We start from the raw sequence: 22,991 nt of genomic DNA on the forward strand, positions 1-22,991 counted from the left end.
TTGCATATAAGAAAGAACAATAGACAAATGCTTTCTTGGCTCTTAGAATGTCCAGAAAAATACTACGATTCTCTTTACTTTTGGAGTTTCCTTTTTTTAAATTCACATTCCTCCTCGATGACATAGAGATATGTGAACGCTGCCGAGCGATATAAAAATTTGCTATCATAAAAGTCGCAACATATCGCTCCGATATTTGTGGAATTGAAGCTAAGAACAACCTCACAAAAATAATTAAAGTCACACAAAATGACTAACTGATGCCACCACTGTCCCCAGACCTTACTATATAGTATTCTTTGGGAAAGGGTGTCAAGTAAAAACAAAGCGACGAATTGGTCCCTTGCATAATGCATAGTTTTGCCCTAATGAAATAACGCCAAAACGCCTTTCGACAGGCTCCACGTACTATTGCCCAGAGAGCTAAAAAGTACACTGAAGGCGGTAATGGGATTTTTGAACATGTTATGAGAACTCCATGCGTCAATAAATGCATCGATAAATCGCTTGTGTTGAACCGTTAGATACTTTGTAGGTTTTACATCAGCAACACATGAATTGTTACGCATGATATACGGCTTTTGGATCAAGTCATCTGTGTGTCCATAACATTTTTAGATGATCATTATATCATACCGCACACATTGCACGACCTTTTGTAATTGAAGTAGTCCATAATATCGCCTCCCAAAATATTTACTATTCCTCCAGAAACACCCTGCATAGGCCTACATAGATGAAAATAAATTTTATTATATTTTCATAAGGGTGGTATTTGAAGGTGGAAGATTTACTGGCACGTACTGGCTACTTCAGCCTTTCTTTCTCCTGAAAACGTACTCATGTCTTGGACACAGAAAATATTCAAAATCTCAAATATGTTTGCTAAGTACGAAGTAAGTACAAATTTAGACATGAAATACAATTTAGAAAGAATAGGAAATGATCCACAGATGTCACCTCACCTTTCATTAATAATAATAATAATAATAATAATAATAATAATAATAATAATAATAATAATACAGAAAGATCTGCAGGAGATTGGGATCTCATTTGAAGATATCCAGGAGCGTGTCCCACTTAAGAAAAAACTCCAAGAACATCAGAGTTTCCTACCAAAGCCGAAGATGAAAACTGGAAAGGCATGGACGGAAGAGCGAAAGGAGCAACATCGTATTCGAATGAAGGAATACTGGACCAACATTAAAGCTCAAGGGAAACAGTTGAAATGACGTGGTCCTTAGTTGGCCGAAACGAAATAATAATAATAATAATAATAATAATAATAATAATAATAATAATAATAATAGCTTTACGCCCCACCAACTACTTTTACGGTTTCCGGAGACGCCGAGGTGCGGAAATTTAGTCCCGCAGGAGTTATTTTACGTGCCAGTAAATCTACCGACATGAGGCTAATGTATTTGAGCATCTTCAAATACCACCGGTCCTGCCAAGTTGGGGTCAGAACGTCAACCAACGCCTCAACCCTCTGAGCCACTCAGCGCGGCACCTCACGTTTGGTCAGAGCATTTTAAATCTAGTGAATCGCAGATAAACTGCCCAGGCAATGTTGTAAGCGCTTGTTGTATCTTTTTTTTTTTTTGTACTATTTGGCGAATAAATACAAAATTAAATATAATAAAAGTCCAAAAATATAAAACAAATAAAATACGGTACGTAAATATTTATGAGCTATATACAAAACAAAATTTTCAGCACGGAAATGTATGTTTGATTTTTGTATTTTAACTCTTTGGGCTGTAGTCTCCCAATACGTCAGCTGTCGACTTCATCAAAACAACGCAGTTGATTGTGCGGTCTGTGGTCAAATGTATTATTGGAGATTTTGTTGTTTCGAATATCCCATGAGCTGTTGCTCGTATTAGGAACAGTTCATTACAGAGTTGGCACAGTAACAATATGGATATACAAGTGAAGTTTTTGTTCATACAAAGAATACAGTACTATAAATAGAATTTAAATCTAATATATAAATGTTTTCTAGAATACAATCAAATGTTCAAAAAGTATGTACCCAGAATCATACCCTTAGAAATAGCACATGATAATAAGTTTATCTAAATAGACTAAGACCATAAATTCTTCATAACTTTTGAATTTAGTGAAGATGTTACAGTGTGCGCTACTCTGACGAATATATACAAACCAAGTGCATGCAGGTTCGATAAAATGAAAACTGTATAATTGTAGCGATAGAAGACTGATGGTGGTGATTATTGATTTAACAGGAAATGCTAACTAGGCAACCATCCTCTGTATTATAATGGAGGGAGGGCATATGACGCTGTTGATGGTGATTCGTCCGTTGGATGGGGACGTAAAGCCTTAAGCAGACTCCTTGGTGCTATTCGAGAGGAGTAAGTTACGTGCTGGCATCCTCTCATGTCATCCATCTCAAACTCCTCTGATTAGGTTAACGTCATGAAGGGCATCCTGTCGTAAAAACTCGTTACGAAGATTCATCTCACTTCATACCCGACCTCGTAGAGAAACGGGACAAGGGTCGGGAATATAAACACGACAAAAAGGAGAAAGTCTTCTGCTGAGTTTGAGGAATACCATCTTAACAAATGGCTGGATGCTGCGTTGTAGGTATTTCTGTTCTAGAGATATGATTCGGCTGAGATGGGATTTCGTATGCTTGGTTCTTTCTCGACAAAATGCCAGTTATTCGACGAGATGAAATTGTCATTTTGTTGCACATATCAACATTAACGTCATCTATTGATATAAGACTGAACAAAGTTCTACCCTCTGCTTTGAAGTTTTCGCGTATTGAATACGATGACAGACAACAAACGTTGATGCTTCTTATTCACTGCATGTAGTAACATCAACATCACCCAACTGCATTAGATTGCTGCCTGCTTTGATGCGTTCGCATTACAGAGAGCGATATTATGACAGTAATTCAATATTAAATATATTTTTCTGTATATTTAAGTGTCTGGATAGTAGACATCTTCTCCATTTTCTCCTGTCCCAATGTTTATCACCGTGTAGATCATTTGCCTAACATAATCGATTGTTGAGTTCACGCCATCGCTCTTGCTGTATCCGCTACTTCATCAGATATTCGTCGGGAGAACATGACGTCCATGAAGGCATCAGGTCTCACCAGAAATAATTTTCGATCGTCAAAGGCTGTATGAATTTCGTGTGTTAAATCAACAAATTTTAAATGAGCCGACCATCCAATGTACTATAAAACTCCACGAGGAAGACGAAAAGAGTAAACAAAGGCAAAAGCTGCAAAGATAAAATATGCAGTTACAATCAACTGAAGCTAAAACGATTTGGAGAAAGATGAATTGAGTAAAGTCACATGAAAGAGAGGGTAATAATTTTAAATTCGCAAGACTCTACGTCTAACATAAGAATGTCAGAAGACGTGGAGTAAATTAGACAGGTGAAGTTAATCATATGGGACGTGGCCGCCATGACTCCCCTTTGCGGTCTTTCAGCAGTAGGTCAACTACTTATAACGAACAACACATCGCCTTTCGTCAGAAAAGTCATCGTGCTTGGTGCGCACTTGAGATAACGTCTGGCAGTAATTCTTCACTGTTCCAGAGCAGCTGTTATCCAGTCAAGTTTTATGGCCCAAAATCAGGATTTAACTTCACTGAATGGCTTCTATAACTCAAAAAATGAGAACTAAGCCAAATGACACTATTGATATTTACAAAAAAAAGCAGTATTAAAAAAGGTATAGTATACGATTTTCACTTGGTTCTTATTTTAATCCAACTGAGAGTACATTGATATCCAAAGTAGCAAATATTTTGTCCAAGAAACGAACAAGTTAACAACACAGTTTGAATAGATAGGTGACGAAATAACGTACATTAGCATTGAATTCATAGTGTGCTATGATATTAATGAAGTTAATAAAGATGGTTTGACCGGGCGAGTTGGCCGTGCACGTAGAGGCGCGCGGCTGTGAGCTTGCATCCGGGAGATAGTAGGTTCGAATCCCATTATCGGCAGCCCTGAAGATGGTTTTCCGTGGTTTCCCATTTTCACACCAGGCAAATGCTGGGGCTGTACCTTAATTAAGGCCACGGCCGCTTCCTTCCAACTCCTAGGCCTTTCCTATCCCATCGTCGCCATAAGACCTATCTGTGTCGGTGCGACGTAAAGCCCCTAGCAAAAAAAAAAAAAAAAAAAAAAAAAAAGATCGTTTGTGCAATGGAACGAGACTGAATCTGCGGAAGCTAGACAAAAATATCGTTCATGAAATAGAAATTCGGACGGACTCAGCTTCAGGAAGAAAGTGTTTTAGTCCAAGAATAGATTTAGCACCTGTGAATCTGGGTATACCGTTCGTTCTTAAATGGAGGCAATTTCCTCTGAATTTAGCCTTCTCTGTCATAATAAATAAGTCACTAGGATAAATTTTTGAAGTTGAGATAAATCTCCTCACTCCAATGTTTTGGACACTTGTAATGTAGCTTTCTGAAGAGTACGCAGATCCATAGCCGTCAAAGTACAACTGCGAAGTACAACTGCGCTCAGTTTGGCTAAAAAGGAATACTGCAATTTTTTTTTTCGATTCCATTCGAATGTAGTATCAAACCTGGAAAGTGTAACTATCAATCGTGAAATATACTAATAGTCCATTTCGAATTTCCAATTATTTTATAAATAGTAATTTCAACTGTCGAAGACAGGCTTAGGAGAGGGCGTATTTCTGGCAAGACCGCAGGTAGAGTATGGCTGCAGTGTATGGAACCCTCACCAGGACTACTTTATACGAGAACTAGAAACAATTCAAAGGAAGGCAGTACGGTTTGTTCTGGGAGATTTTCGACAAAGGAGTAGTGTTACTAAAATGTTGCAAACTTTGGGCTGGGAAGACTTAGGAGTAAGGAGACGAGATGCTCGACTATGCGGTATGTTTCGAGCTGTCAGTAGTGAGTTGGCGTGAAATGACATAAGTAGAAGAATAAGCTTGCGTAGAACTTTTAAAAGTAGGAAAGGTCATAATATGAAGATAAAGTTGGAATTCAAGAGGACAGAGTGGGGCAAATATTAATTTATAGGACGAGGAGTAAGGGATTGGGATAAATTTTCAAGGGAAATGTTCGATAAATTTCCAAGTTCGTTGAAAATATTTCAGAAAAATCTAAGTAAACAATTATAAATAAATGTAAATATGAGACAAACAATTGATTGAACTGATTGAATACTTGCTTACGTACTAGTTAGTTTACAACCGGGCAAGTTGGCCGTGCGGTTAGGGGCGCGCGGCTGTGAACTTGCATCCGGGAGATAGTGGGTTCGAACCCCACTGTCGGCACCCCTGAAGATTGTTTTCCGCTGTTTCCCACTTTCACACCAGGAAAATGCTGGGGCTGTGCCTTATTTAAGGCCACGCCGCTTTCTACCAACTCCTAGGCCTTTCCTATCCCATCGTCGCCATAACACCTATCTGTGTCGGTGCGATATAAAGCCACTAGCAAAAAAATGTTAGTTTACACATTTGTTGTAGTATTCTAAATCGTTGAGGCCACCTGTAATTTCAGGCTGACAAATAAACCAAAATAATTTAATAACGGAGTCTGGACATAGATTCGATTTTCCGTCAGTAATTCGAAGATCACCAGTTCCAAGCAGGCACACTGTTGTGGAGTTCTCTCTGTCCAGAACATTAATGAGCAGCAGATAAATACGCGGGGACAAAGGCAGTTGTGAACTAAGCTAACCGCTCCATCCTACGTAGTAGCGAGGTTACAAGTAGTGGAAGCATTAACTTCCACTCCTCCAGGGGCTTCCATTGCCTCAAACGGAGGTGGATCGCTTGATTTAATATGCATAAAATAGGTGCACGTAATTGTAATAGAAATTTAATATACACAATTTCCGAAATGTTAATGTAACCGTCAAAGGGAAAGAGATTACTTTATATATTACCCTTCCATATACTATGTCCAAAGAAATAACCTGAAACTCACCACAGCCAGAGATTACCCTCGAAACGAGCAAGTAAAAAGCTGAAAAGTGTAGAAGCGATTTGGCACAAGGAAACTCCATCAGCTCTGCTTGGCTCCAACGAGCAATGAACATCACAGTTTACAACGGAGTGTGAAAGATTTACTCGCAAGTCATTACTGCTTACTGCGAACTGCATACAAACACTCTTGCTTAACACAAGCGTCATGGATATCTGAAGTCGAATACCTGTTGCAACCCCGAAGGATTCAAGATTAACATTCGCATCACAATATCTGTGCGATGCTGTAGCATTAGGTGTCAACATCTCCTCTGACACAGCCATTACAATTGGCATCGCTTGTTTGTAATAACCCAGTCGTATGGGGAAGCTGATTTAGGTCTTCGGCTATGGGTTCGAAACCTAGCACAGTTAGTTGGCATTTAAGACTGCATAAATACGCGATTTACCATCGCGTCGATAACTATTGTTGGTGCAGTGCGGGGATTTTGTCCGTCAGGCATTCTTCTACATGCCAATAAATCTACCGACACGGGGCAGACGTATTTGAGCACCATGAAATACCACCGGACTGAGCCGTAATCGAACTCAGCATCTTGGGATCAGAAGGCCAGCGCACTTCCCTCTGAGCCACCCAGTTCGGCCATTATTATCACATTATTATTATTATTATTATTATTATTATTATTATTATTATTATTATTATTATTATTCCCATCATCATCATCATCATTCTGTAGACAAAGAAAGATGGCTTAAAAGTATCGAGTATCTACCGTTCACAATAGGCAGCACTAAATTTGTCCAAAAAAATAAAATAAAATAAAAATAATACCGGTAATGCAATGTTAGATATGCAGAGGCAATGCGTTCATTATAGCAAGCTTTATCAAAATCAGAGTATCCACTCTGAAATTCGTTGAAAAAAGGCCAAAGGAAATCACCACCGTCACATGTTGTTTAATTCAATATTTGAAGGTAGCTTGTATCCTATGGTTGCTCATATCAGACCGAGACAATCGTCATCAACCCCATTAAGAGAACTAGAACAGGTGCGGTTGTACTTTAGACAAAAAGGTTGGGAAACAATGGTGTGCAGTGGCTGTTTGTGACAAAATTTTCAGGAGGTTCACAACATTTTTGTTCACGTCTCAAACGTACCGAAATAGAATGCAAATCAGTACAAAATAAGATAATATACTTAAATCGTTTCACTAAAACGTTCATGTACAGTTCCTTCTGTCACCCGGCGGGCCCAGGTTCGACTCCCGACCATGTCAGGGGTTTTTAATTGTAAATGATTAATATCCCTGGCCTGGGGACTGGGTTTTTGTGTCATCCTTAACATTCCTTTCCTCCCATTCAACACGTTACACTTCCGCCATTTAAAAAATACACGCAGGTTCCTCACATATGGTGCAAGTAGGGGCAAAACCTGGCCAGAGAAAAGGCGTCACCTTCTAGTTGGCCCGCCCCTCCCCTTCGGGGACGGGAATGAAAACCTTCCCTAGGTCCTAGAGGTAAAAGATCTTTCTAGGTCGACGCCCCGAACAAGTAGCATTTTTTAAAAACTGTTCCTTCTCCACTCATAACATGGTAAAACCCGTGTAACCGAGAGAGCATTTTTCCGAGACTAATCTGCGGGTGTACAACAAAACTAAAATTACTACTACTACTACTACTACTACTACTACTACTACAGCGTTTTCATTTTCATTCCGTACCCTGGTGGGAAAAGGCAGGCCTCCTAGAGGGTAATGCCTTCTCAGGCTAGGAGGTGTGTTGCGATGATTTAAAGTGCGGAGATGGTGAGAGGGGAGCACTCGTGGCCTATGAAAGGAACCGTTCTGGAATTTTCCTTAGTGAGGAGAATGGAAAACCACGGAAAATCATCCTTAGAACAGCCAACTGTGGGACCAGCCCATCGCCTTCCAAATTCAGATCTGAAAAGCTACGGTAAAGCCGTGGTCACTGTTAGCCGAAGCTACCCAGCTCGGAGAAAGTAACATTCACAGCAACTTCGCTACAATGCTGTATTGTAGCTAATATTCAAAGATGCGAGCACTATTCTTGGTTTTACATAGCACGAAGTTCACCTAGGTATGATAGCATACAAATAATGCGTACCGGTACCACATTTACGTCGGCCTCGTGGTGTAGGGGTAGCGTGCCTGCCTCTTATCCGGAGGCCCCGAGTTCGATTCCCGGCCAGGTCAGGGATTTTTACCTGGACCTGAGGGCTGGTTCGAGGTCTACTCAGCCTACGTGATTAGAATTGAGAAGCTATCTGACGGTGCGATAGCGGCCCCGGTCTAGAAAGCCAAGAATAACGGCCAGGAGGATTCGTCGTGCTAACCACACGACACCTCGTAATCTGCAGGCCTTCGGACTGAGCAGCGGTTGCTTGGTAGGCCAAGGCCATTCAAGGGCTATAGTGCCATGGGGTTTTGGGTTGGTACCACATTTACAGGTACTCAAACTTCTTGCGGTGATTACGAACACCTGTTCAGAATTACTTACTAGCGAAATCTTCCGGCAATGTAATGCAATAGTGACTTCTGGAAGGCAGCGGCTAACTGTAACAGGGTAGGTGGCGGACACTGCTGGTTAACTGTAATACTATCTTTGGTTTGAGAGTGGTTGCAGACAGTAAGGAACAATCCTCACCATGTTCCTCGCTTATGGGAATATCTGTGCATAAATCATGACGTCTTCTGCATGCGCATGCGTATAGTCTTCAGGTTCGTAGCACAATATCCAGTGTGCTCCCTGCATTGTCAGTCGTAACGAACTGCTGTCAATGTAACAGAGCTTCGATATAAGTCGAATCATTTCGATCGATTGATGAATTCTGGTCAAAACAAAGGAAACAATTTTGAATTATTCATATGTATTAGAACCGGGTGTTCACGTGCAAATGTGCTCTTGAAAGCCCATCGCCATTGCTGGTGTGTAATGATTAACTGAACTGCCTGTTTCCCAATAATTTCTTCTTTAATACGGCCCGTATTAACGTGGACTTTAGGCAATTGCAAACTCAAAGCTTAGAAGAAGTTGTTCTCGAGTGCCCCACTGTAGGCTTCCTGTACCACGAGGCAGCCATGGGGAGAATTCATGTTCTACAAATCAGACATTTCAGCTTGTTTGCTTCTCTTGATACTACATCGAGACAGGCAAGGCGATGACGGCCACTCCAAGCATCGACTTTAGAGTGCCTCGACAACTCAGGAGCGTGTAGCAATGTTACAACGTGGACTAGATGGACAATTTGCTGCAACATCGTAATATCTTCCTCAAGCATGCACCAACAACATTCTACATACAGTACCGTACCCTACAGAATTAAAAACTAGACTATCATAGGTGGATAATAAATAAATAAATAAATAAATAAATAAATAAATAAATAAATATTTAATTTTACTCTAAATAGATCCAAAATCATATAAAACTCGTCTAATTGGAAGAAAAGTGTTTTTAAACCTTTGGATTCTCCTTGAACTGCAGCCAATAAGTAATACATTTTCATTGATCTTCAAAAGGAAAGCATAATTTGGTGTTTAGTGACTATTCCCGCTAACTATATTTACGGATTTCGAAAATGCCGAGGTGCCAAAATACTGTCCTACAGGAGTTCTTTTACATACAGGTAAACCTACTGACATGAGCCTGGCGTATTTCATTACCTTCAAATGCAATGGACCGAAACGGGATCGAACCCACCAACTGGGACTCTCAAGGCCAGCTTTCAACCATTTGAGCCACTCAGACAAGTACATTTTTCCCAATTATTTTCTCCCAGATTTAATTTCCTAGCCTATATTATATCTAATGAAATGAAATGGCGTATGGCTTTTAGTGCCGGGAGTGTCCGAGGACATGTTCGGCTCGCCAGGTGCAGGTCTTTCGATTTGACTCCCGTAGGCGACCTGCGCGTCGTGATGAGGATGAAATGATGATGAAGACAACACATACACCCAGCCCCCGTGCCAGCGAAATTAACCAATGATGGGTAAAATTCCCGACCCTACCGGGAATCGAACCCGGGACCCCTGTGACCAAAGGCCAGCACGCTAACCATTTAGCCATGGAGCCGGACTTATATCTAATAATCGATTCACTCTGACCTGTGAACAGGAATCCGCCATCGTCGCTGTCACCGCTTGAGTCACCGCAGTCAACAGCTCTATTTAATCAGTGAACTACTGTAATCATGTGTATAATTCGGAAGGAGGCCGTGGCGGCTTTTATGTTTGCATTCTCCTTGGAGGTGAAGTGAGAAACTAGCGTAATCTACTTCTAGAATACACGAGAGTGGGATATCAACCCATTTCTATCGTTCTTCCTGGATCTGAGTGGACACCATTTCAAGCGAATCTCAAATTCGTCAATGGGACTTAAAATTAATAACAACTCTTAAATTCGTGGCCGTAGGGGAGGCGGATGTCGAATGTGGACCAGCAGGGCGAAACGCTACTACATTAGCGTTATAAAGCACGGGGGCTGGCGTACTGTACTTAAACATTCAGACGACCGAACATTTATTGGAAAGGAATCACAGGAAAACACAGACAACATATTATCATGGACTGGACATGATAGCCGAGTGGTAGTCACCGGCTTTTTCAACAAGGCGGCTGCGGTTCGAATCCCGGCCAATGCTCGTGAGACTTTTCAGAAGTGTATGAGGAGGCACACTGATCTTTCGAGAATGGACGCAATAGAAGAGCAAATGACAGAAGGCAACAAAGAGGATTAATTCTGGACCCCACAATGAGGACGGAGAAAAACATTCAACAGGCTGCCAATGTCAATAAAGAGAGAACCATTAACCGCCCATGTATACCTCAGTTAAGTGAGAGATATAATCTACCTTTTAATACATGGGGCTCGGGGTACATAATATAAATTTAAGATAAAATTTCTTTAGGTATATGTAGTCAGACAGTACAACATATTTGCATTAATATCTGGAAAGATTCTTTAATTAATCTACATAATGAAAAACTGGCGTATGGCTTTTAGTGCCGGGAGATCCCAGGATGGGTTCGGCTCGCTAGGTGCAGGTCTTTTGATTTGTTTCCCGTAGGCGACCTGTGCGTCGTGATGAGGATGAAATGATGATGAAGACAACATCTACACCCATCCCCCGTGCCAGGGAAATTAACGAATGATGGTTAACATTTCCGACCCTGCCGGGAATCGAACCCGAGACCCCTGTGGCCAAAGGCCAGCACGCTAACCATTTAGCCATGGAGCCGGACAATCTACATAATGATTTATATAATCACTAGCCCTATTCCTAAATAGCTGTTACTATTAGTGCACACTGTGAGAGACTAGTGATGTGCAATATAATATGTACAGTACATAACTTATTGAACATAATTTATCACTTTTCATGTGCTATACTGTATTTGTTTGTGTTATGTTCTGGATCTTTATGGTCACCCGGACTGCTGGGCAGATATCCATGTTTTAGAAATGATTTTGTAAATAGCGTCCTTGTGCTTTCCACATACTGTAAAATTGGAGGTCCCGTTGCTATCAACAGTCACGTAAAACTACAAGTTTGCTTTGAGTTTTTTTTTTTTACTATCAAGGACGAAAATGTTGAATACACACAATGAGGTGCAAGTAAGGATACGAGTTCTAATGCACAATAAAACAAGCAATATAGATTTAGTTTTCAGACACACACATGGGAAGATGAATAGAGGGGAGTAGGTTTGAACATAGGAACACAGAGGTAGTGTTGTACAGCCTGACTTAACGCTGCATGTTCGACAAGTCTGAAACAAAGCCACCTTTATTCTCGCTTACATACGAGAACACATTTCACGCTATCCTCGAAGCCAGAATGTCCAGTGGGACAGTGGTCACATCATAAGGACTGACTGAGTGCTATTAGCAACGGGATAACAGACATGAGGCGCTAATAACGACTTTGATGGTACTTAGGTGGTATTTATTATTTGTTATGTATGACATACATTAGCAAAGCTTACTTTCGTTAATTCGTCTGTTGACAGTACAAGCGTGAAGTGCTCAAGTGATGTAGCGGTTGTGTTTGTGAATAAACAAGCAAATAAATGATTAAAATTTCCGTGCTAGTTTCTTCATTTTCATAATTTACTAGCAGTAGTAGTTGCTCTACGAATATTAAGTTACCTATGACTACTTTTTCTTTCACATCTCAACAGTCGGAGGCTCTACATATTCAATGTACTGAATGGACGAATTGTGACCCATTTAGCGATCCCATGAGTCACATGTGGTGCTAGCAGAAAGGAAGAATCTACATACTAAGAATGGTCCAATATAACTTTCAATAGAAAAAAGTAGGATAGAATCCCTTTAAGGCCATTATACACTTCCAGTTTTAAGCCAAGAAATACAAACATTGTATGTGGGTTTTTTTTTTTCAGAGGGCTGCCTAGTCGAGATTGTAAAGGCGAACTCACTTCACCTAGGGAGGACGTGAATTTGATTCCTGGTGAGGAAGTCGAAAAAATTTAGAAACAAGACTTCTACTTCTGGAGAAGCACATGGCCCAGGAGTTCGGAAATGATTATCAGGTTAACTCCTGACGGCACGGCAGTCGGACATAGGACTAACCACTCTACCCTAGTTAGTGACGAGGTTATGGATAATGGAAACCTTATGGTCCTTCGTGGTTCACATGGAAATAGTTTTTCTCTACTTTCTTCAGTGCGAACACTCCTGTAAACATCCAGGTATGTTGCAAGCCACCTCCAGTGTTCCAGTGATGACTATGGTCAGTTTATCTTCATCCTGTGTTCTCACTGTGAGAAATGTTTCTTTAGCCATCGGTTTGTTTCTCTTAACCTACTATAAAAGCCATTACGTGTTAGTCTTGAACATGCAGCCTACGATATGACCGATATAGAGAAAAATTATAGGGGAAAATTTTACTGGGGGTACCAAGACTGCATGCTGGTGTGATTGAAAAGCGGAAACTGCAAACAAAAATGTCTACAATTGACGTCCATGCTATTGGTTTTACGTCTTACAGACTCACACAGGCCTTATGATTAGAGCCCTTCGCGGATATACAAAATATTATCCGCATCCGCGAATTGTTATTCGCGGATATTGTAAATATTAACTACAGTATATAACACCCTAGGTATTGAAACGGATAGATCTATGAATATAATACCATAGGCCTGACACGTTGCACCAGAGCCCCTACAGTCACAGGTTTATGAGTGATTTTCTCTTGCGACAACTACCGACGTATTGTCCTTTGTTCCTTCCTTCCATTAATTGCGAGCAGGAGCTAGTTGGGCTTAGGTCACATTTACGACTTCATGGTCTCAAGGCTCTTTATATATATCACAACTCTCCCATACCACTGTCAAGAGTCACCTAACGGCAAGCAAAAATAAGAGTATACCTGAGTGAAAATTAATAAACTTCTATCCGCATCCGCGAATTGTTATCCGCGGATATTATAACCATACAGTTTGCATCCGCCAAGACAGTAACTTCGTGGATATACGCATCCGTGCAGGGGTCTGCTTATGGTCACGACGGGAAGGACAGGACTAGGATGGGGAAGTAAGTGACCATGGCCCTGCATGAAGTACAGCCCCAGCATTTGCCTAGTGTGAAAGTGGGAAACCACGGGAAACCATTTTCAGTGCTGCCGACAGTGGTGCTCGAAACCACCATCTCCCAAAGCAAGCTTACAGCAATGTGACGCGAACGACACTCGACTCGATCCGTAGAGTTGATGTTCCTGTTTAAGGATCTTAATATCAAGGGCTTCATAGACAAACTGATTGGAACGATGATCAGATATGGGAAGTAATTTTTCGAGGAAATACCGTCCCATCAATATTCATTATTAACTATACAATATTTTTCTAGTATGCCTATTTCTTTGCAAGTAAATCACAATGACGACTTTTATCAATACAGGTTTTATCCTCCAACTGATCAGTGGTAACTGATGCTAGACATCACCAATGATACCAACTTGGCAAACTTCTCTGTTAATATTTCTACCTGTTCACCCAAAAGTTCCATGCCTTTGCTTTTAGGAAAACTAACCATTGCATTAAGACGGCGAAAACAAAGCCACAGACGAAAACAGACCAAGATGGCACCAACTCAAAGTACCTCCGCTCGGCACCCGACCCCACACAATAACAATGAAGACGAAAGAGAAATGAATGTAATGCCAATATGTAGTAACGAAATAATTACCTGTGGTTCGAGAAGGCTGTCCATCCTGAGTCTCGGCCCTGGGTTGAGGCAGCAGGGGATGAGAGTCACCATGGCTCCGGCTCGGGAGGGCTCCGGGTTGAACCCCATCAACCCCTAGGAACTGTTCGGAGCACTGATTTCACACAGCTCCATGTATCACTATCGTGTCTTTCGTCCACTGGTTCACTAGCTACGATTATTTTAAAATTGTCCTAACTACCACTGTTCCAACACTACTAAATATTGCACTAGAATATTGCACAAACAGGAGCGAAATATTTTTTTATTAATATTGCATATCTCAGAATTAGATACATTCATGCTCTTGAAAAGATGTGGTTTCATTTCAGTCCAACAGGAAATGATGCAAAAATGTCGAGATGAGTATGTCGCTTTGGTGAAAACTTCAATTTATTTAAGAACGTCACAATACTGCAGAAAGAGCACATCAGTTTAATTTCTTGGCTCGTATTAAAAGCCCTCTGTTACGGTAGATAACTACAGGAGCGGCAAGCAATCGATCACCTAAACAAAAGGAATGTACAGTTCTTTACGTTCTTCAGAATTAAAACAATTTTAACAGGAAATAAGTTCTAAGACATTAATCATAAAATAATTGTTTCCGGGTGGAAAACAATACAAAATGGAAAAATTAAATCTCAATGGAAGATGATCTCGAAATTAAGTTTTGAACAAGTAATTAAGAAAATAGATTTTTATGTTAGCAATGCAATCAAGATGGATAATTCTTCCCAAAAAAATCATTTCTCTTTCAGTGATGGTCTTAGAGATCCAAAACTCTGTAATGACCTCTCGTGTAAGAAAATGTAAACGTCGAAAACTATGTAGGCTTTGTGTAGTTCTGGAAACTTTGATTTCAATTCCCATTTCTTTTGCAGATAAATAATAAAACACTACAATTTTTTAAGCGATTCCAAATAAAACTAGCGGATTGTACGTAAAAATATGCTTAGAGAATTGACAGTTGAAATCATCATCTTGGTATATAAGAACGAAATAAATTAGATCGCGTTTGATCATCACTATATTCTCAAAAACTAGTCTAAATACTTCTCAGCAATTTAATGATTAAATGTTCTTTGATCCATCCTTCGAAATTAAACCTACATGATTATAACGCCAGAAGAAACACATTTTCTTTTATGTGAACTTCTTTAGGTTGAGTCTATAAGACTGAAAATATGTAATTGGAAGATTCTAACTTAAACTTCATGAATGACTGTGGAAAACGAGCATTTCCAAAGTAAAGCTTTCGCTGCTGTAATTACAATAATTTAAGTTTTCTCATAGAAAGTATTAGAATTAGAATTATCACATGACACTTCATCTGAGGAAGTTTTAATACAAAACAGGCTTGAGAACACATCAGCATAAAAGGAGTGAGTAGTGGATATTGCAACTAAACAAACTTAGATAATAAAAAACGGAAAATAAGTAAATAAGAAAATTGACCCCAGTCTCACTAATAAACTTAGGTGTCATCGTTTCCTGTATGCGCAAGGTTTGAACTACTGAAAGCTTCCCATCACAACTTCTATAAAGTTGCTTTTGTGAATTTTTGTATCTTGTAGTCTACTGCAATTTAGAAGAATATACCTCATCATCTAAATGCTGTCGTTTGGGTTCTGGAGAGAACAGTAATAAACTACTATAGGCTACTACAATCAAGTCAGCATTCTGATGTATTCATTATTTCTCAGTATTAACAACGAACGGAAATAATTTACTCCGTAAACTAAGTTTTCGTCATAAATAAAATTTAACAAATTATGTCAAAATCAGTAAAAGCAGGATATGAGAAGCTATAATCTAAAACATTTAAGCGCTCGCTAACACTTCAATGACTAAAACAAATTAATAATAATAACAATAATATATATATGGTCCATTATCAGTTGATAATATTAACAGACCCCTGAATGTCAAATTTTGGTCACGCAGGAATTCGTAATAGTTCGAAATTGAACGAGGCGACGTTGTCGGATTTAACCACTAAAAACGCCACCTGTCACAGCCGGGATCGAACCCGCTATTATGGGACGGAAAGCCAACGACCGCACCACTGATGTCGGAAATAAGCACTTTGTGTAAAACTTAGAAAAGGACTATGTCAGGTCGATCGTTAGATTATTGGACATCTTCCACTGCTACCGAAAAATGTAGTATTAGTAGTATTATTATTATAATTATTAAAGCTACCAACATTTTCCCCTGGAAGTACGGTAGTGAGTGAAAAGATTATACTAGCCATCTACAAAGACCACTGCCTATTGTACTCTCTTCCAAATAATATAAATTCAGTGCCCATTACTAAAGTATTTCTCACCATTCAATTCCTTAAGTAACATTAACAATAAAATTGCCCGATTTGTTCCAGTTTTATGTTCGGTTAGTTAACGCACTGCATATTCTGCAGTTACAAGGCGTCATTCGATCTCCATTTCCGTATTAGCCAGGAGATTAACGACACATTGTTCAATAATCTTGAACGTAAATTGTAAATTGGATCGCTAACTTTAAACAGGTAAGTGCAACCGTGTGAATTTTCTGGCACTTTGAAATTGTTTAAGACCAATGCATTCAGATTTGATAAAAGTTCACTCATTTCATTATGTCGTAAATTATAGAACGTTATGCATAGTGATACATTTTATGGTGAAGTACCATATCTCCCCCCCCCCCCAAAAAAAAACCGAGAGTTTTACCTTTATTCTTCCTGCGAACCTGAACAAATCATTAGAATGCATTCAAGAACGAATATATACATAAACGAACATGTTCACGTTAATTACCCTTCTTGATGAAAAACAAACATACGAAACCACAATATTCAATACTGAATTAAAATCAGTAACACCGCAGCAAGTCAAGCAAACCAGCTATAATATTACGTAATTCGCTTCTGTCTGAAAAAGAATATACATACATATTTTCGGTGCTCACTTCTACCGGACCTATTGTGAGCACGACTTTCCCCATAAAGAATGGCGGATGTCAGATTTGCATAACAATTGCAAGGGTATACTGATTCGAAAATCAATATCAGTCTACAAATTTCAACTCAGCGACGGTTTGGAAGAGAGTTTACAAGTATCTAAGTACGTGTGTCACCTACCTTATTGAATCACATATAATGTACACCGTAATTTCAAGCTGCCATAATAATAATAATAATAATAATAATAATAATAATAATAATAATAATAATAATAACAAGAAGAAGTCCATCAATGGGTGCTACTCCCCGCCCCCTCTCCATTCAAACTTCAGTTAATTTTGTTATAAGATATTTTAAAATTAATAGGTTAGGTTTCTCAGTACTGTGCGCTCAAGATCCGCTATCTGACATTTAGAAGATCTTTACATTCTATCCACATTCTTCGCAATTCGTTATCACTTCTTCAAATTGGACGCACAAGAACACGTGAGGGAAGCATGGCTCTTTCCTCAGAACGCTCATCTTCTTCTTCCCCTCTCCCCCTTCACCCCTCCCCCTCTGTCACGCCATAATGACTATTAACAACAATATTAACTTCTGTATTAAAAAATGAGAATATAATCGTATTTTTAATAGCTAGTGTATAAGAAATAGGAACATTTGCATATTAAGCCCTGCAGTCACAGGACGTGAATGACATTGTTGAGTGCAATATTAACTAGAAATTGTGAACTGTTAAGAATGAGCACGGCCAGGCAATTTACACGCTTATAGGGTAGCAAATTTCCCTTCAGTTCTTATTGCTTTGTTGCAAGATCTGAATGCAATACAAAATACAATTCTTGAATCCATTGTTATCTAACTTATCTAACGATAGTGTGACCTCACTTCACAATGGATATTTAAAACATCGAAGAAAAATATCGGCAACAAAGGTAAACCTTCAACTGTTTCTGCACGGTATTGTAGCGCATAAGAACGATGTCAAATACCTGTCAGCAAAGAATGACTTAAAATTCTCATTTAACAGAATGATAAACGAAATTATTTGAAAGGCGGGCTCATTAACGTCAAAGAACATACACTGAGTTATCATAATATACTGCGCTTGGCTGCACAAATAAACTTATAAACTGCAGGCGAGGCACGGTACTTGGCGATAGACGAACCCACAACACTGTCAGCATGATCGTCACTTGCACTCCAAACAAACTGCAGCTCCCTCTAGCCCACAGCACACATGTTGAAGGAAAACTCCGGGCCTCACAATGGTAGCAGGGAGTGAGGGCGAAACAAAAAAACACACAACAAGATCTGTCCAATAGGAGACTGCGTATGGTACAGTGGAGCCAATGGCACGTCGTTAAACAAGAGCACATTTGGTTAGAGAGAGAGATGGAGAGACATGACAAGTGCAAGGTTGCGTGGAACAAAGATAAAAAGAAAAGGAGGACAGATGTACGAGAGTAAAAAAATGAAAAGAGAAGGAAAGAAAATAATGAGAAGTGGTGGGCCTTTTGCTACCCCTAAAAGAGAGAGCGAGAGAGAGAAAGATATTCAGTTCTTTGACCTTGTGGAGAGGCAAGGCCTCCAAAAACATTACAGCGACAAGCACTTGCAGCGGTACCAGCATGCAGCCTCCCACACAATGAGAGAGGATCCGCACATTCACCGCGAACTTTAAAAATGTGTTTGAGAGTCTGCCAAATCCCGGTTTGAAGTGCTCTGAAAGCGGGAATGCAGGAGATGTTTGGAATTCAATGTTGGTTGATTTGCAACAGGGAATTAGGCGTACGATACTCACGATAGGTTGGTATACTAAATCATTCACGTAGCTAAAAATAATTCTATATTTCATTCCACAGATGGGATTTCGAGTTTGTATTGAACTTTTACTGTTAGATAAATGACGATTATATTCCACCACAATGATAACCACTATTTCTTTATATAATATATTATTTATTTTGATGCAAAAGCTACTGAGGGCACTGAGCCGTGCTCACAATAACACTGGAGAACTGAAACTTTAATATATCTGAGGTAGAATATTGACTTAAAAAGCAGCTCTCTTAAGTGCGTTTTCTGTCCTAGGTCCCAATATAATCATTACTGAATAGTGACACAAAGTACAAAATACTGATCAGTAACACAAGTTATTACTTATACAAACAATTACACGGGGTTGATGACCACAGATGTCCTATGCTTTTAAGATAAATAAAACAATAATGAAGCTATCTAGTGTTTTACTGCAACAGTTACTACGTACTTAATAACATATGATGAAAGTAATGACAAGTGTAGCAGCAAATTTCTGGCCGGCCTTGGGTTCTTACCACGATGCCCCCAGGTTCGAGTCCCAGCAGGTCAGCGACTTTTGCCTGCATCGAAGGGCTGATTCAAGATCTACTCAGCTTAAAGCAGAATAACTAAGGAGCTATCTGATGGTGATACAGCGACCCCGGTCTAGAAAACGAAGTATAACAGCCGAGAGAATTCGTTGCATCATTTCGTAATCTGCAGGCCTTCGTGCTGAGTAGCGGTTGCCTGACAAGCTGAAGCTCATAGGAAGATTTGCTTCTTTCTTAAATAATTATTTCTGTTGGATAATTGATGAATTTTGGGGATTATATTTATGATGTTTTGATTTCATACGTTGAAACCTTTCCCTGAATTTTCAGTGCTTACTTTGAGTAATACTGCATAGCATCTTCCTGGATCTGTTGATGACAATTTGATCCGCTAGAAATATTCACCTTGTGCTTACAAGCGGAACATAGTTACATATCTGCGGATTCGACAGCGCGAAAACTATTCGAATAGTTACAATGTCACTATTACAGATGCAAAAATTGGGGTTGGGTTCATTAGTAAATGTGCAACCTTTAGGAGAGGAGAAAGAAAGTTAACTGAAGTACTGCCATTTTGAGAATGACCTATTGGTAAAAGAGAAAGTCACCCGGAGGGATATGAACTGCTGACTCACCATGTGGTCTACCCATTAGCGATCAGAGGCCTCAGGTTTAATTATGGTAATGCATGTGACAGGCCGGCCGCACACTGTAATCGCATAACGGAGATCAGGTTACCAGTGAGGACAGGTTGCAGTTATGAGTGTTTTATTAAGGCGACGTGGGAAGAGGTAACGACTTCAAGTCACCGTCTCACAGGTGCTGGTGGACCAGCGCTTACTAATCCAGGAGAATTCCGGGCTAAGTCCTTGATAATCCTGTGAGGCCCTTACACTCTCTAACCCTGTTACACTGATTTCATATCCATAAACTCAGCAATATGGGGGAGGCTCGGCTAATTCCACAGTAACTGGACTTTAATTTCACTGCAGCTTTACCCTAGTGTGAGGAAGTGGTCTAAATCTAAATCGGCTTATTACGTCCTCTTAACAGTTTGTACTCTGATGGTAACGGTTGTGAATGGCGTGGTGTTGATACCATCGAGGAACTTCAGTACTTACCCTGTTAACTGTGTCTAACGTGAGTACGCCTATACTATTTATGTAGTATTATTCGCAGTGTTATTGGCAACGAATTCAGGAACTACTGCGGAACTGGACATACCATGCTGAAGAATTGCTTGGACTGCTACCGATTTAGCTGAAGCACTACAATTAAAATTAAGTGAATTAATTGAGAAAGTGAATTGTACTATTTGTTTTGAAATACTGCATAAATATAGCATAAGTAAAGTTGTTCCAGTGAATAAATATCATTTTGATATTCATTCTCAAAATGTGTCATACTTCCAATTGTGCCTTAATATTGCGGATTTAGCAAAGTCTCCCCTTTTGACCTGAAATTAAAGTACCAATATGTATTTACTTCAAATTTAAGATTCAAATCATTAATGAAAATACTCTTTGTTGTAGGGAGAAAGTTAAGTTTTAGCTAAATTAGTAAACAATTTCATATGGCTCAACAACAATAAATGCTCCTTTCCATGCTTAACATTTATCCATACATCCATCCATCATCATTCGTGAAATAAAGTTCTTATTCTTAAGAATACACTAATTATCTCCATTTTTGCATATTATTATTTTAGTAAAATGAGGTCTGACTCTATAAATACTACAATTCATTTAAATCATTTAAATCATATTAGCAAAATAATCGTGTGAAGAGTTGTATCGACAATATACTCTAGAATTTCGAATACATTCCCAAATAAAACATTTTTTCTCTTAATCGCTACCTTTCATATATTTGTTTTACAATTTTGTTTAGAAAATGCAATATTAATTTTGTTACTGAAGTTAAATTACTTGTTTCAAAGACAAGAGCATAGAGAATGTTTATATTTTGAATTACGATGTAAACCATGAGTAAAAGTGAAGTTTATGAAAGCATATGACAGAGGGACGTAGCAAGTGATGTACGTGGACATTTGCAAGTACATCTTTTGAAGAAGTTGAGAAGTTTACTCCCTAGATTAAAGACAAGAGTATGTCCTATAAACAGAGAATACAAATTGAAAGATGACATCTTTTTGGCCCTCCCTTAAGTTGTGTTCATATTAAATTTGCAACAGACTCATAATGAACATATAATAATCCACGTACTCTTTAAAACAATATCCTACTCCAATGAGCTGAGAAGTTATAAAGCTATGAAGCACATATAACAGTTCCTGACTGACAAGTATGTATCCCCGAGTATTCTTAAATACAGACACCATAAATCATGAAATTAACCAATGCTATGTCATCAAAAAAAGAAATGGCAGGTATAAGTAGTTAAGCATATGAACACAATTTTCTAATGTTAAGGAAGACTCTCCTATTTTCTCGTGATTTCCTTCAATTGGTATAGGAATTGTATTTAGATGTGTATCATCACATTCAGTACAAAAAGAAGCTCTGCTGCACGTACACTATAATCTTATCGTTTCCCATTAAAACAACAATTACCACCACCAAATTTATGTAGGGTATTAATATTGAGTTTTACGTGACTGTTGCCATCATGATCATAACCACAGAACCTCCAGTTTTGTGTGCAAATTGAGCCTCATGGAGTGACGTTTCATTTCAGAAATCTCTCATGCGGTAACCAGGACTCGAATTGCGACCACTTTGGTGAGAAGCCACTCAGCTATCTCAGCCCCTAACACAGATTATACTATATGTGAATACGACATTTTAACAGAGAACTGGTCTTTGTATTATTTATCTGTCTGTGATGGAACTTGTACGTAAACTTATCACTTTACATTAGTTAGTAGGTTCAAAACCCCCTGTGAGTGGAGGCGGTAGAATAACACCCACGCTATCCCCTGCCTGTCGTAAGAGGCGACTAAATGGGGCCCCAGGGGCTCTCAACTTGGAAGAGTCGGCTGGCGACCACGGGGACCTTAGCTGAGTCATGCCACTGCTTCCACTTACTTGTGATATGCTCTCACTTTCATCTAACCTATCCGACCTCCTTTGGTCAACTCTCGTTCTTTTCCGATCCCGACACTTTTAGAACATTCGAGGGCTAGGGAGTCCTACATTTTCACGCCCTTCATAGCCCTTGCCTTTCTTTGGCCGATATCTTCATTTTTGGAAGTGTTGGATTCCTTCCGTTCTTTCTCTCCGATTGGTGTTATATAGAGTATGATTGCCTAGTTGTACTTCCTCTTAAAACAATAATCACCACCACCACTTGTAAATTAAAGTGATTGTCACGGTGCTACGATCAATAGATCCGGAAGCATGTAGAGTAGGGACTACTGTCGGCTAATGTAATACTTCCCCGTGGTTTCCTGTTTCATTTGAGGATGATTCTGCGAAGCTGCTTTTCTTACAATGCAAGA

The 22,991-nt window shown here is 39.4% G+C and overlaps 1 protein-coding gene across 1 annotated transcript in view; it reads right to left on the reverse strand.

The window, feature by feature from the left end:
- The window catches only part of eya (eya transcriptional coactivator and phosphatase 2), a 289,761-nt gene extending 271,365 nt beyond the window's left edge, over positions 1–18,396 (reverse strand). The window contains exons 1-2 of the mRNA XM_067134855.2: positions 18,261–18,396; positions 14,219–14,743 (exon numbers count right to left, since the gene is read on the reverse strand). Coding sequence (XP_066990956.1) covers positions 14,219–14,326 — 108 coding nt within the window. The 5' untranslated portion in view covers positions 14,327–14,743; positions 18,261–18,396. The remainder of the gene's footprint in view (positions 1–14,218; positions 14,744–18,260) is intronic.
- Between the last annotated feature and the right edge of the window lie 4,595 nt (positions 18,397–22,991).

This window comes from Anabrus simplex, chromosome 1 (assembly GCF_040414725.1).
Source record: "Anabrus simplex isolate iqAnaSimp1 chromosome 1, ASM4041472v1, whole genome shotgun sequence".
Taxonomy (NCBI): domain Eukaryota; kingdom Metazoa; phylum Arthropoda; class Insecta; order Orthoptera; family Tettigoniidae; genus Anabrus; species Anabrus simplex.